At 34.6% G+C, this 15,797-nt stretch overlaps 2 protein-coding genes across 2 annotated transcripts; one reads left to right on the top strand and one right to left on the bottom strand.

The window, feature by feature from the left end:
• Positions 1-968: 968 nt before the first annotated feature.
• Positions 969-10,095, top strand: LOC145567286 (uncharacterized). The gene is made up of 13 exons (XM_081626546.1): positions 969-2,735; positions 3,212-3,386; positions 4,333-4,445; positions 4,843-4,938; positions 5,031-5,100; positions 5,470-5,525; positions 5,952-6,002; positions 6,434-6,538; positions 6,628-6,672; positions 7,272-7,359; positions 8,299-8,504; positions 9,468-9,554; positions 9,679-10,095. Exons 1-13 carry the CDS (start codon positions 1,356-1,358, stop codon positions 9,841-9,843), a joined length of 2,637 nt encoding a protein of 878 aa, XP_081482672.1. The 5' UTR covers positions 969-1,355; the 3' UTR covers positions 9,844-10,095.
• Positions 10,096-10,841: 746 nt separating this feature from the next.
• On the bottom strand, positions 10,842-12,998 carry LOC145566180 (pectate lyase-like). Its single transcript, XM_081625688.1, has 4 exons — positions 12,820-12,998; positions 11,655-12,312; positions 11,156-11,398; positions 10,842-11,066 (listed from the first exon to the last, which is right to left on the bottom strand). Exons 1-4 carry the CDS (start codon positions 12,996-12,998, stop codon positions 10,842-10,844), a joined length of 1,305 nt encoding a protein of 434 aa, XP_081481814.1.
• Between the last annotated feature and the right edge of the window lie 2,799 nt (positions 12,999-15,797).

The raw sequence follows: 15,797 nt of genomic DNA, 5'->3' as shown, positions 1-15,797 counted from the left end.
TGTAAAAATGGAAGAGAGAGAAAATGGAATTGGTGTGTTTGAAGGTTATAAAGTGGACTCACGTGAGTTCGTTTTACGCAAAACCTTCTCTGGTAAAATTATTACAGAAATATATAACAAAAAACTAACTCAATTATATTGGTTCATAAGATTTCAAATCAACACCATGATATATATATATATATATATATATATATATATATATATATATATATATATATATATATATATATATATATATTTCCATTGAATCCATTATTGTACAATTATACATATAATGATAATTTAAATGTTAATATTGTATTTTTGGCTCCTTATTTTATACTCTCCACCACATTTTAACCTTCTAAATTATATCTTATCCCTCCTTAATTAAAACGTCTTAAAATCTTGAGTAACTATTTTAAGTAAGTTGAACACGAATTAAAAAGGAATACAATTATTATAAAGATAATGCATTGGATTATGGAGTGTTATAGTTGTATTATATAAATATTCCAAAATAAAAGATTTTTGCTAAAATGGGAGGGAAAGTTTTGGAGGGGAAAAAACAACACCTGGATGTGACATGTGTCATTTTCGGTGTCTGTAGTATTATGTTATTGATGATTAGAAATGACACTTAATTTTGGGATGGAGGAAGTAGTACCCTAATGATTATACAGATCTTGTGATTATAGCATAAACAATGTTCATAATACAAATACCATTTAATGTTTGTACATTACCAAAGAAAAAAATGGATTGTCAAAGTTTAAAGTATAAACGTTTCGTAGGTAGAGCTAAACTGTTGTGAATAATTTTTCCCGCAAATAATTAGATACAAGCATACAACCACACACCACTCTCTATAGCTAACCACTATCCCCACAACTACATCTGATCTTGTCGAATAGATCGAGCTAAATGTCACGTGATAACAGTTTCTCGGATGACCTAACACAGCAGATCCCATATGAGGCAAACTGGCAAACCTTTTAATACCTATGTGCCTTACAGATGCACGTGTTTGTGGTAATATTGTGTCATTTTGCCGTTCCTCGGAGATTCAGACGTCGCACGGGGGTTCTGCGCTCTTCCCGTGACATTAAGCTTAAGCCGTCCCAAATCAAACCACACCAAATCTTTAGAAAACCCAGATTATAACACAATTTGATTTTGAAGGCAGTTTTCTATGTTCATCCCCTCCTTTAGTTTCTACACCCACCCATCCTACTAAAAAGTGAAAACATCAACACATAAATCTCAGAAAATCTTTAATACTACTAGTCCTTTCAATTTCTCTATTTCTGTGTTCCTCGATTCAATCGACATTTTTTTTTCCTGCAAATTCACTGCAAATCAGAGCTCAATCAATGGATCATTCATGGCGTCCTCACCCAACAATCCAAGGTAACATCTGCCCAACTTGTTCAATCTCTCACTTTCCCTTTTGCCCTCCTCTTCCTCACCCCTCTACATATTCTGCTCCTAATTTGGATCCCAATTTTCGCCCAATTAATATGAATCGACCCGTTTATAATAATACTAATCCTAGTGACCCATATTATGATCCGGGGTATAGTAATCGAAACCCTAGTTTTCCTCATGTGGGTAATTTTGGGAATGTTAATGGAGGTCCATATTCAATGCAAAACCCTGGTTTTGGGGATGGTAGTTATATGGGGAATGATTATTATAACAATGTGAATGATAGGGGTAATAAGAGATTAAGGGTTGTTGGGAATTATCCTGGGATGTATGGGGTTCATGGCGATGGGAATTATCCGGCATCGAAAATTCCGGTGGAGGGTGGTGAGAGAAGGTTAAAGATGGTTCATGATCATGGTGGACCGAATCCGGGGTTTGGTTTTGGTGGGGATATGAGGGGGAATGCTCTAGAAAGTTCGGGTTTTGATAGGAATGTTGATGTTCGGGTTCCTGGGAATTCGAGTGAGTTTGGAGTGAGACCGTTGAGCAATGTGGAGATGAGTAACAACCCTGCTGGGGTGGGGCATGGGGTGCATTATCAAAGGGATGGAGTAGAATGCCAGACGGGGTATGGATCACGGTATAGCGTGAAAAGGAGTGTGTCGGATGTAGATCATGGTTATCATCACTCGAACTATGGAATGTCGCATGGTTCAAATGAGGGGTTTTATGGAAGCAATGTGGAGCCTATGCATTCTCACAATGCTCCTATACATTATGATCAAAGGAGCAATTTGCCTACAGCAAACCACTATTCCGGTGGTCATCCACCACTTCCTCCTGCAGTGCTGCAACCTGGTCAATCGAGATATGATTATGGTCCTCCACGCCCTTTAAGTGATTTAAGGCCACCAATTGAAACTAGGCCACCCCCTCCTGATGGTTATCAGGTTCCAGCTGGTAATCATATTGCTCCTGCACGACCTCATTACGGAGCCCCGCATATGGATTACCAGGGTGGTTATGGTAACTCTATTTCAGAAAACACGGGTCATTTTCATGCTTCACAAGGATTTGACATGCAGCCTCCACTTCCAGCTTCTCCACCTCCACCTCTGCCTATGGAGCCACCAGGTCCCTGGCCAGCAGATCACAAGCTTTTAACTTCACCACCCAGAGCATCTTCTTCATTGTTTCCTGTTCCTGTTGGCTCTTCAGCTCCAGTGCACTCTTCACATGCTCCGATTCCTGAATCTCACACACGGGCAAATTCACATCCGCTGAACTCTCAACTTGGACATATGTCTCGTGGTGCCTTTCAACGGGTGAGTGAATCCAAACCTTCCTTTATTTATTGTTTGCTTGTAGATGTCATGGTATAGTCATAGTAGATGTTGTTTCTGAGATACTCAATAGACTACTGGAAGGTAGGAGAAGATATGTACCCAATATTCATATATGCCAATTAGGTTGCTGAGTGATGTAGCCTCTCAAGTCATGGTTAATTGGTATCTTGGAATACATGATTGACAGCCTGCTAGACTTCCCCTCCCTCCTAAGGAGAACTTTCTTTGAACTCTTGAAAAATACAAAGTACTTGCATCATCTGTTATGGTGCTGCTAGTTTAATTGAAAAACAAGGGTTTCTCCTATTTGATAATTTATGATGTTTGTGTCTATTTGACTCGTTTTGTGGAGTTTGCTACTTTTTTTTCTTTTCTTTTTTTAATTTTTTATTTTTAAAATTCTATTGCTTCCCTATTCCAACAAACTGTTACATTGGTGTTCTTTCTTTCTCCAGGATGCTCAAGGACCTTTGACATCATTTGGACAATATCTTGGAGATGGCCAAACCATTCCATCAAAGAACAATTTTCCTGATAAACCAAAAACTATAGATGCTGCCCACTTATTCAAACCACCTCATCGGAAATCTCGTCCAGACCATTTTGTGATTATACTCCGAGGCTTACCAGGTACTTCCATTGCTAGACCCTTTTGCTGAATCTTGACGTTCTCTTCTTCGTGAACTTTTAATTTGGTCTATGGAGTATTTTTTATCTGTTTGGTACCAGATGGATAAGAACTAGAAATGTTTTAAGCAGCAATATTTTTTAAAATATGTCAAGATACACTTTTAATTATTTATTGGAGAAGATGATATATACTTCCTCCGTTTCTATTTACTTGACCCATAGCCTTGAGCACAATATTTAAGGAGAAGAGAGAGAAATTGTAGCTTTGTGGCCATTGTTGCACATGGCCTTCCTTATTATCCCCAAAAGTTGTCCCCATGTGCACTTTTTGAGGGTAATTTAGAGAATTTATCCCCCAAAAGTTTACCACAAATAGTATGGGTCAAGTAATATGACATTTCCATTTTAGGAATGTTAGTCATGTAAATAGAAGCGGAGGAAGTATATATTTGATAGCTCAAACAGACTTAGCAGAATCCAGGTGTTCATTTTAAGTTAAACAGTCCAAAATTGATCAATTGATTAAATAAAAAAGGCTAGAGATATACTTGAAACACAAGTAAGGGTGAAAAGATAATCACTATTAACTCCTAAAGAGATTAAGACAAAACTATATGACCTTAATCTTAGCTTGATCCTGCATACTGTAACAAAAATAAGTCACCTGAGGCTAATTATCTAGGAAATCACCGGAAAAAGTTTTAAAATATTTATTCCTACTTCTAAAACAATTTGAAATACATCTAATCCTCTAGCCATATTCGTAATTTCGTAAAACCCAACCACATCAGCTTGTTATAACGAGTAAGAAGGGGGAAAAAAATCCTAATGTGTATGTGCATGAAATTAGCACAGCACTATGCACATGCACATGCAGTTAAATGAGTAAACATTATCTCAAAAAATAAAAGGATGTGATTCCTCACCATTGCAATATTTTACACAGGAAGTGGAAAGAGTTACTTGGCTAAGATGTTACGTGACTTGGAGGTTGAACATGGTGGCAGTGCTCCCAGAATTCATTCAATGGATGATTATTTCATGACGGAAGTTGAGAAGGTACGTTTTTGGCTTTTTATCCTCTCATGTTCCACATAAAATGTTCAGTTTGATTTGTTATATGCGGTAAGATATACTAGTTTGATCCTTAAGCACAGTGTATTGGTTTATAGGCCTATAAATCATATTGAAGGGATAACACGACAAGCATAATTTAAATTTTGAATTAGAGGATGTTGTTGAAAATTGGATGTGATGAGTATGTGAAAGCTTAGTAAGTGCGCTTTCCTAATTATGGGAAGATGGACATTCGTTATGGGGTGAAGTGTTTTATTAGTTTGGTTACTTTGGTAAAATATCCTTTTACAACCCTAATCCAGTTGAGATGTTTATTTACACTGTTTTAAACTTAAAATCTGAATAATTCATACTCATGTAGTCATCTTTTGCTTCATAGGTTGAGGAGAATGAGGCTTCAAAATCTTCTGGAAGGTTCAAGAAACCTACCATGAAGATGGTCTTAGAGTACTGTTATGAACCTGAAATGGAGGAGGTATTGCACTAATTGAAAATTATAAATGTCTTTCTCTGTTGCTCAGATGTTCTTGGAAGTCTTGACTTCTGAATTTGTTTTTGTTGCAACAGGCTTACAGATCAAGCATGCTAAAGGCATTTAAGAAGACTCTTGAGGAGGGTGCTTTCACCTTTGTAATTGGTATGATTAATGATTAGACTAGTGAATAACAACTGATCTATTTTCTTTTGCATCTTCTAATTTTATACTCTCTTTGTAGTATGACTTAATCGTATTTTATGAAACTAGTAATGTATGGTTTGGCTTTCCGTGCTATAAAATTATGCTTTCTATATGCTCTTTAGAAAAATCATAGGCATAGATATACAAGAGGTCATGAAATAATATTCCTGATTTATATAGGAATTCACGAATTTCCATTGTTGAGTTTAGCTGTGGGTCTTAGTGGTCATGTAGTGCTGTTGCACTGCTTTTATCTTCACTGACATCAGATGCAGTTTTCATTGGCAATTGACCCATTTGTCGCTGATTTGTTGTGCCTCGTCTTAGTGGATGACCGCAATCTGCGGGTAGCTGATTTTGCTCAGTTTTGGGCAACTGCAAAGGTATATTCTGTTTCTTTAAAATCAGTAATGCGAGATTTTGTTGTCTGTTTCATGTTCTTTTGGGGGTCTGGAAAAGGATTCTTCTCAAGCTCAGATGGGAAAATACCCATGTGCGCCAGTTTGCTACATTTTTTATTGGCCTTGCTTCACTTGTCTTTTAGATGTTAATTTGTGACTCTTTGCTGTAATAATATTGCAACATCAACAAAGGTTAGCAGACGTTGATGCTGCTTTATACTCATTGGCTCATTGCTATATTGATATTAATGCTAATGGCTTAAGCTTGTTATTTGGTTTGACTTTGCAGCCACTAACTGTCCTTTTGCTGCTTTTATTTCTGTTTTAACTGAATTTCTCCATCCTATCTGAGTTAATACTTTATACTTTATGCTTTAACTAATGATTGTCTTTTTATTTTTTGCTCAGAGGTCGGGTTATGAAGTTTATGTACTGGAAGCACCATACAAGGATCCTGCGGTGAGTTTCCTTTAGGACGTTCATGTATTTGTTGGTCATAGTTTAGGCTTCTCGTGCTGCCTTTAAAGCATGGCTTACAAGTTACAACTGGGGATGATGCATACCTCTTGTGTGAAAATTTTGTCTCTTATACTGTCACAAGTTGCCTCTTTCTCCGTCTTTCTCTCTCCTTGTTCTTTAGCTAAGGTACTGTTGAATGGAAAGAATAAAAACAAGGGGATGGGATGGGGTGAGGGAGGAGGATCATAGAAAGTCTCTGTTTGTATGGCATTTTAAAATATTTCCTTTTTTAATCCCCTCATCCCCTGCGGTCTTTGATGATTGGAATGTTTTAGGGTATTGCATATTTTTTGGGGGTAGTAGATGAGCTATCATTTCTTGACTTAAATACTTTTACTTTTTTTTTTTTTAATCTGTAAAAAAAATTTCAGGGTTGCACTGCTAGGAATATTCACGGCTTTAATCAGGTTGATGTGGAAAAGATGGCTGCAAAATGGGAAGAAGCTCCATCAATGTACTTACAAGTGGATGCTAAGGTTTAATCTATGGTCCTTTCTATAGCCTTTTCGAATTATGGTTAGCAAGATTGTTCTAACTTGATATGGGTGTAATACATTTATGACAGTCTTTATTCCATGGAGATGATTTGAAGGAGAGCAATATAGAAGAGGTAATATAAATTACTTTAAAAAAAAAAAAAATACCGTGAGTCTTTTAATTTGTACTTTGTATTATCTTTAAGGGTCATAATCTGTTGGCTGATTTGGTAGGCCATAGGCAGTTATATGTGATGGTAATACCAATGAACCTGTGTTTATTTGCAAAGAAGTCCCTAGTAATGCAACTTTAATTCCGTGTATGTTATGTCAAATTTATTTTCATTATCACATGGACATTCTTGAAAAGAAACTCTTAGTGGTGGAGAAGCATAACCATGGACAATGTTTTCAGAAGTTTCTTGCAAAATTTCAGACTTCAGTAATTTGTTAAAACTGCAAATCTGCAATATGGGTGGATTCACTTTTTTAAATGTGAGTAGAGAGATGAAAACAGAAAAAATGTGATGAAGAGAGATAGTGAGGACCATCATCCAAATAAAGCGATTTTACAATTATTTTACTTCCCAACAAGAAAAGTGTTGCAATTTCAATGAATGGATGGAGTATAGACTCAATACAATTAGTCAATTACCATCATTTATCATTGTCTAGTACCTGCCAAACTAGCTGTGTAAGTCTTCTTGTTGTGATGACAGTTTCTGCATTCCAGGTTGATATGGACACGGAAGATGGGGATGTTGATGAAAGAGTAGCCGAGAAAATTGTTACATCTTCGTCTGGAGACTTTGGGTCTTATGGTATGATTCAAAATTTTTTTAATCAAAATTTATTACTTTTACATGTTTTAAAACCTTTTTTTTTATACTACATTGGAGGAAGCCAACACCCAGTTAGTGTAGTCATTGTTAATCAAAATTTATTACTTTTACATGTTTTAATCAAAATTGTTACATTGTTACATCTTCGTCTGGAGACTTTGGGTCTTATGTAGTATATAATTTGAAAGCCTTGCAAATTAACAATGCAGTTGGGAGTGGATTTTTTTTACCCTATTCCACTGCTTGATACTAGTTCAAGACACTATTTAGCAGATGATTATTTCTTTCATTTGGTGGGATCATATTTCTATGAGCAGTTTATATTGTGAAATGCTGCCTGCTGTAAATTTGGCTTAAAGCTGTATTATGCTTGCATTTGTGACCCTTATGTAATACTTCCTCCGTTTTCTTTAGTTGACACATTCCTTTTTAGGAAAATTCTTTAAGTTGACAAGTCTCTTTTTGGCAAGTTTCTTAATGTATAATCCCATTTTATGCTCACTAACATCTTTAAATTGATTTGAAATATGGTGGGCAAGGGGTATTTATTGGCTTTTAACATCTTTTGACACACCTTCATAAATGTGTGCCTAGATGAAGTGTGTCAACTAAAATAAGAAACATAGGAAGTTATTTTTAGTGTTTTCCAGATCTTTTGAATGCTTTTTGGTTCATTACTTCTCATGATTGTATGTTTTTAGCTGTTTATACATTGTTAGCTTCTTCGCTGGGTCACTCATTAAAAGTTGAAGATTTTTAGAGGGTAAAGGATTATATTGTCATGACTAGCTTTTAGAATTTCTTGCAAATTTTCAAGCTGTCATTATAATCATTTTGGAAGTGACATCAATTGTATAACATAAAAATCCTGAATAGAGAGGAAGGGTATGTGGTTAAGTTTTGGTCTTCAAAATACAGTTTCCCAAAAGGATGAGAGGAACTGGGATTCCCAGGTTGATCATCCAACAGAAGAAGTCAAAGATTTAGGACGTAGTAAATGGTCAGACAATTTGGATGATGACGATGATGAGATAAATCAAGTTTTGAAGGGCAAGGCCACTGTTTTGTCTGGATTGGTCAGAACATATGGGAGAGAAGGTAAATCTGTTCACTGGGGAGATCAGGTATGCTATTTCTTTTCGTCTTTCAATGTATCTACATGCTTGATCTGTAATTGTCTAATTGATCTATACTCTGCAGTCATGCATAGTGGTTTCCACTTTTCAACTTTTGTATATTGTGGTTGTGACGTTGTGTATAATTGTCTTCTTCACTGTCTTTCGTTTTGCGATAGTGAAATCAAAGTTTGTCCATGTTTTACATTTGTATATATATACTCCAGAAAATCAGAAGTGTTATCTCGAGAGAGGAGTTAATTAAAGGTCTACGGTCTACCATTAAATGGTTATTTTGGTGTCCTTTTGGTTAAACTTTGATGGCTCATTTGTGATAAGTTAAACCTTCCAGGAGTAGTAGCTGTAACCATATTGTGCTTGTTTGTTCTGCAATATCTTAAATTTTTTCTGTTTCTTTTGATAAACTGTGTTTCCGTAGCTATACTTATTGTGATTCACCTGATTTTGTTAGGTAGTTTGAATGTTAAAATTCTATTTTCTGTTTTCCCCTTTGACTCAATTGGCAGAACAATGGGGAAAAGAAGTTACAATCTCCTCTCCTCTCTAAATGTGATGCTGTTTCTTGAACTTGATGGTTCTACTTGGCATGTCCTTCCAAGGATTTACCCAAGAATTGTGATTGCGGGGTATATTGAGTTATGCTGATAGATTTAATCGAGAGGAGTTGCTAATATTTGTTCCTCATTCCCATGCCTGGCTTGTCTAACAATCAATTAGAAAGCTGCAAACCTGCTTTGTCAATGACATGCTAGCAATTTTCTAATGTGGAGCTACTTCCAAGTCTTCCATGCTTGGAGTTATGCTTATTGCTTGTGGATTTCCTTCTATACTGTGTTGCTTATTGCTTGTGGATTTCTTTCCATTTTTTGGGTTGCATGTTGCTGACTTGCTGTATGCTAAAATACGCTGACCTCTGGTTCCTTGTTAACTGTATATAATGCTGTTTTATAGGGTGGCAATACTGGTTTTTCCATTGGTGCTGTCAAGAAAGCAAATTTGGTGTCATTAGTCATTGGCCCGGGTTCAGGTTACAACTTGGTGGGTTTCCAACTTGAACTTCATTGAATAATTTAAAGGACTTCAATTTAGTTGTATTGTATTAAAAGGACAAGTAGTTTTTTTTTGCAAGAATATTATAAACTTTTTGCCTTATATTCTACAGAAGTCAAATCCACTACCTAAGGAAGAAGCAACAGCCGGAAAATCTAGAGAGACGAAGAAGCATACCATGTTTCAAGAAAGGCAGCGTGCAGAGCAAGAGTCCTTCAGAGCTGTTTTTGACAGGAGGCGGCATCGTATTGGTGGTCTTGATCCAGAGGAGGACTGATGTGTCGCATACAGTTTTGTAGTTAGTTTCCATTTTTCACGATGTTGTCCCTTTGGATGGGATATGCTCATTCCCTTGTATAACATTGTATTGCCAATTTTCCAAGGCTTGCTTGTAATCATGTTTATAATACAATATCATTTGAGCAAGACATAAAATGAGGTTCGTCAAATGCCCAAATGGTAAAATCTACAAAAATATGTTTTTTACAATGTGCAAATGCTCATTACCTTGTCCTAAATTTCTCTTAGTTTGTTCTCAAAATAGAAAAAAAGGTCATTAATCTAAATTTGATAAGTTAAAAATTTAAGTTTTACATATGACCTTCAATGATTATTTTATTGAAGCTCCATTTTTTTTTAAATTTTTTTTTTTCCTTTTTTTTAAGAAGGTAAGATAAAAAGATATTAGGATGCCCTCCTCACGAAGGGTATACTGAAGCCCTAATTGAGTTGTAGAACTTTATTAGTAATGTGACAGTACAACTTCCAGTGACTTGGATATGATGTAAGCCTCTTCTTAATGATCAGACTTCATTTGCTAGAACAACTACTTGATTTAAGTTTTGCTCTGTTTTTATTGAAGGAAATTCAAGTTATGCTCTATTTTTTAAAGAAACTACAAGACTCGATTTATGGTTCACTTCGGTAAAGCACACACATGATTCGTACGAATGTATGCAAGTATAATATGCAATTTATCCTTTCAAAACTACAGTTTTTCCTAGGAACATAATCATGATATACATACTAAAAAAAAAACATTGCCTTTGCTCCTAGATTCCTTGCATTTTTCTCCTTGTTCTTGCCTCCATTTGTAAGCAAGAAGCAAGCCATAAAAGAGGGGTACGTTAGCTAAAGCATACGACTAAGTACAATCAACTTTGTTTACGCATCTCCTATTGCTCACAAATGAGAGTAGCTAACCCCAAGGCCAGTAGTTATTCTAATGGATCGAGAAAAAAGTATAGCTATCTATTGAAGAAGCTAAGCGCGATTTTAGCATGCTTCGCCTTCCTTACAATTAAGAGCACCAGCAAAGCGTGTAAGACGCTTGACATAACTTCCGGGTTTTGCTTTGATCACGTCTTGCCTAGTGTAGGCAAATTTCTGTGTATTATCTCCAGATTGATTGAAGAAAGCTCCATTCAACATTATATCTTCATCCGATGTCCATAGCCAATTCTTCCACTCACTATATGGTGCATATTCCCTCTTAGTCACCTACATTCACCAACATGATATCATTAATAAAAACTTTAGGTTATATCCATTTTAAGAACATAAGCAAGTACTAGTGTTGATAATGTTACCTCTTTAGCAAAGAGATTAGGAGGTGCTATGAAGCGATTTCCTTGACTAATGATAGTAGGGTGTTGGCTTCCTCCAATGGCATACATTTCCCAGTGAGTGTAGTCATTGTTAACAACATGGAAGAACCCATATCTACATCTTGGCATTCTTTGTATCAAACGCTTCCCAAAATGGTTGAATGCTATTGTTACTTGCATTAATTCATCCAATGTATTACCATCTCTTGCTCCAAACAACATCACCTATACATATATCATTAAATTTAGTAATGTTCTGATAATCCAAACTTTCTAATCACGAGACTAGTAGAATAACTGCTATCTTATCAACTGATCTAAACACTTGTTGGTCATATCCTAGATTTTAGTATTATATCTTGTAAAATTTTGTAGATGAAACGAAAGACTTTAAATCAAATCTTGTCTACATTATTGCCCAATGTGATTACCTATATAACGACTCAAACATATAGCACATGGCTAGGGAGCGTATACTTACATCATTGTGGTCAGTGAAGTGGCAATTGGAGATGGTGATAGCAGTAGAAGCCTCAATAGCATCAATCAAACCATCCATACAATTAGACATAGAAACATGGTCAATCCAAATATTAGTAGATCCAAATATAGATATACCATCACCATCACTAGCAGTCCTAAACCCGAAATGGTTCATAGAATCTCTAATAAGCCCTCCATTTCCCTTCTTAATATCATGTATATGTACACTATGTATGATCACATTATCCACATATTGTAACATTATACCAGCCCCGCCAGCTATGTGTACGTGCCCTCCACGGCCATCTATCGTCTTGTTGCTCGAAACGAGGAGCTCTTCACTTAGCCTAATCACCATGCCATGCTTGAAAGTGATCCAAAGCGGTCCATCTTGGATGACTGCATGGCGGAGGGTTCCTGGCTTAGGGTTTAGTAGGTCACCATCCGAGTCATCGGTCACAACATAGATTCTTCCCTTTTTACCCCCATTTGTCTTGTGACCGAATCCTCTAGCACAATCAGCTAGCTTTTGACGGTTCATGGACCAGTGCTTGTCACATCTCCAACACCGGTCTATAGGGTTCGCGGCTAGGCAATGACCATCATACTTCCCTAAGCCCCTCCTTGTATTGTTGTTGCTCGTCTCATGGTAGTTTCTGTGTCATCAAACATATAATCAATATTATTTCCCTCAAAAAAAAAAAAAAAAATCAATATTACTTAAATTAGTATTATATTAGTATCATTAATACATCAATGATTGGAAGCCTTTGAAAAAAAAAGCGTGTGATCAAAAAATTTATTGCAGAGGCGGATCTAAAATACTAAGCCTGCAGGGACAATTAGTGAATAATTATGTAGATATAGTCTTTTATATATAATTAATATAATTAAATTTTAAAACAAAATAAAGAAATTAAAATATTTTTGGTGGGGCCGGTGTCACTTAGGCACCCACCTAGATCTGCCATTGCTTTATTGCATCTATAAGGATGAGTTAGATTGGGTTGACGTCTATGTTGGTGATCTAACATCAACTTATCAATCCAAATTTAAAAGACTTCTTATTATCAAGTTGAAATTTATTAGGTCTCTATGCCCCTACAACCAAATGAGTAGAGCATATTATTGTAAGAAATGAAAGTTGAATGGTAATAACATACTCATGAACTAGTTTATTAAGCGTGTGACACGCTTCTTGTGGATTTGGATCATAAGCCTTAGCTGCATTCATTTTTGCTTGCTGTTCTCGACTTTTCCAATGGTCGTCGAAATCACCAATGTTAGCCTGTACATGTAGGGGAAGGATGATTGAAACAAATATGAACAAGAACATACACATTATTGTCATTCTTTTATCTATGTTTTTTTTTTTTTTTTCGCCTTCTTTTATCTCCTTACAATTTTATTTCTTTCTTTTTTTTAAAAAAAATAATATTTTAATATTTTGAGAGTGTTTTTAATCTATTCTGAATTTCCCAAGATTGAATTTCCATATTTGTTAGTTGCAAAATAGTGGTTTAAAGGAAAGGAATTCTAAAACAAGGAAGGAAAGGAAATGGGAAGCAGAGAGTGAAGAAAGGTAAATGTGACAAAAATTGGTGAAATAAAAAAACAGAAAAAAATAATAATGAAGGGTGGTAAAAATATGTACATGTGACAATAATTGGCAAATAAAAAAAACAGAAAAATAATAGAGGGTGGTAAATATATGTACACTATTTGCTCCAATTTTAGCAAATTCTAGACATTTGGCGTTACTATACATATGACCTCGTGTTCAAAGAAGATTAGTAAACACAATTGATTAGTGCATATCAGTATATCACACATTGATCTAGGGATCTTCTAACGATGGGCACATGTGAACAATAACTCACACTACGTACTAGTACAATATTTTCTTAAAAAAAAAAAAAAAAAAAAAAAAAAAAAAAAAAAAAAAAAAAAAAAAAAACTCGTACTAGCGTATTAAATTAAATAATCATTATAAATAAAGAGTTAATCTTTACCTAAATGCTTATTGATCAATTAAAAAAAATGACTAAATTGATAGATTTTTCTTTTGAATCACTATTTTCAAAGTCAATAAGTTTTTTTGTCTTTGTGACAACATAGTCTAATAATCTATAAAGAAACTTTTTTAAACTTGACAATGCTGTCAAATTATTTGTCAAGACAACGTAGCTGCCAAATTATTTACACTCAATAGTTGTAGCACATGTTAGGTAAACCGATATATTTTTGACAAATTGAGATATCCGTGTTTGGCCTATATTGAATTACTTAACTTTATTTGTTGATTAATGGCTTATTTGAAAATTTTCCAACATTAGAGTTTTTATTAATGGCTCATTTGAAATTATTGCAACACAATTAGGTCATTAAAATGAACTCGTACCACCAAGCCAAACTGGAGGGAGCCAAGAAAAAAGATTATCACATTATTCACATAATTGTATAAATAAGATGTTAAATGAATTACTATGAAAATACTATGAAAACACTAGTGCAATTTGCATATCTAAAGATCTTGTACATCACTCAAGAGTTAAGCACATTTACACTAGGCATCATTTCTTTAAGAATTAATGTTGAAAAAGCCAAAAGGGCTTGATCTAGCTAGTTAGATTTCTGTCAAACTAATGATCAAATTGCAGATTTTTAAAGTAAGCCCTTGAATATAGAAAGGCACGAAAAAAAAAATAAAAAATTGATGTGCTTTAAGATAAATATACCATGCACAAATATGTTAAATACGGGTTTGGACCACACCCGCTAACCAAGAGAGAGAGTCTACTTCTCAAATCCAAAGGAGGTTTCTTTCCAAAACCATATGTCAATATGGAGGAGTATCCCCTTAGCCTTACATAACTCTCTCTTCTTTTATCAATGTGGGACTCTTACATATGTTATTTGATGGGATATTCTTCAACAAAATGTGATATGTTTGATTACTTATATAGTTGAGACTTTGCGATGCACTACACGTTGTCATAGTTAATTAATTGAAATCTCTAATAGATTGCATGAGCCATGTTGAATTGTTCTGTGTATCAAGTTGTATTCAAAGTCTACTTTATCTTCAAAGGAAAAAATAAAAACAAAATTAAATTTCTAGTCACAAAACTAGTTGTCGTTACGTCCCAAAGTCTCGTACCCGAGACCTTAGCTCAATTAAGGTAGAACTGCTATCTTATTACTAACTGATCTAGCTAAGCACTAATTAGTCATATCCTAGATTTTAGTATTATATATAGTATGCAACATATATGATAATAATAGAATTATTCATGTTTTATTTGACAGATAATGAATTATTGATTTTCTTTATTCGTAACTTTTTTTGTTGATTAATGCATGGCTAGTCTGAAATTTTTGAAGAATAAGTTTATATATATATATATATATATATATATATATATATATATATATATATATATATATATATATATATATAAAATTAATAACTCATTTGAAATTATTGCAACATGTTAGGAGAAACTTTGTACCACCCAAGCCAAATTTATTGAATAAAGTAATTCTAAAGGTCACAACTTAATGTAATTAGTGTGTGTAATAAGTGGACATTATATTAGTCCACTGTTTAAAGCTTTTCGTGTGCCAAGCTGTTGGCATTTCCTTCGGTTATATTTTGGTTTGCTATATATATGCTCCTTGTAACTTGATGAAAAGCAAGAAGAATGAAATCAGTAAAAAGGCAAGCTAGTCATAGCCTTTATATTTTCCTCTTATTCTAATATCTAGCAGTAGCATTATTTCTTCTTCCCAACAAAATTTATGGGAACCAAGAAGAAAGATTATCATATATTTGTATAATTAAGATGTCAAATGAGTTTCATAATACTACTATACGTAGTATATTTTTTTCCAAAAAATCAGGTGAAATGCATGCATTTTAATTTGTTGATAGTTAGCTGAAGAAAGAAGTTGTTACAAGAAGTTTGAAAGCAAAGAATTCCTTTTCCTTTACAATAAACTTCAGTATTCAAACCCAAAGCTTGGTATAAAGCAATGTATAAAATAAAACCACAAGTAAAGACTTCTCTTAATGAAAAACTTGCATGTTTAAAAGTGCACCCAAACACTTTTCTCCCCAGCCTAAGATTTCCATATTTAG

Source organism: Chenopodium album, chromosome 11 (assembly GCF_948465745.1).
Source record: "Chenopodium album chromosome 11, dcCheAlbu1.1, whole genome shotgun sequence".
NCBI classification, from domain to species: domain Eukaryota; kingdom Viridiplantae; phylum Streptophyta; class Magnoliopsida; order Caryophyllales; family Amaranthaceae; genus Chenopodium; species Chenopodium album.
This window is presented reverse-complemented; position numbering and strand designations above follow the sequence as displayed.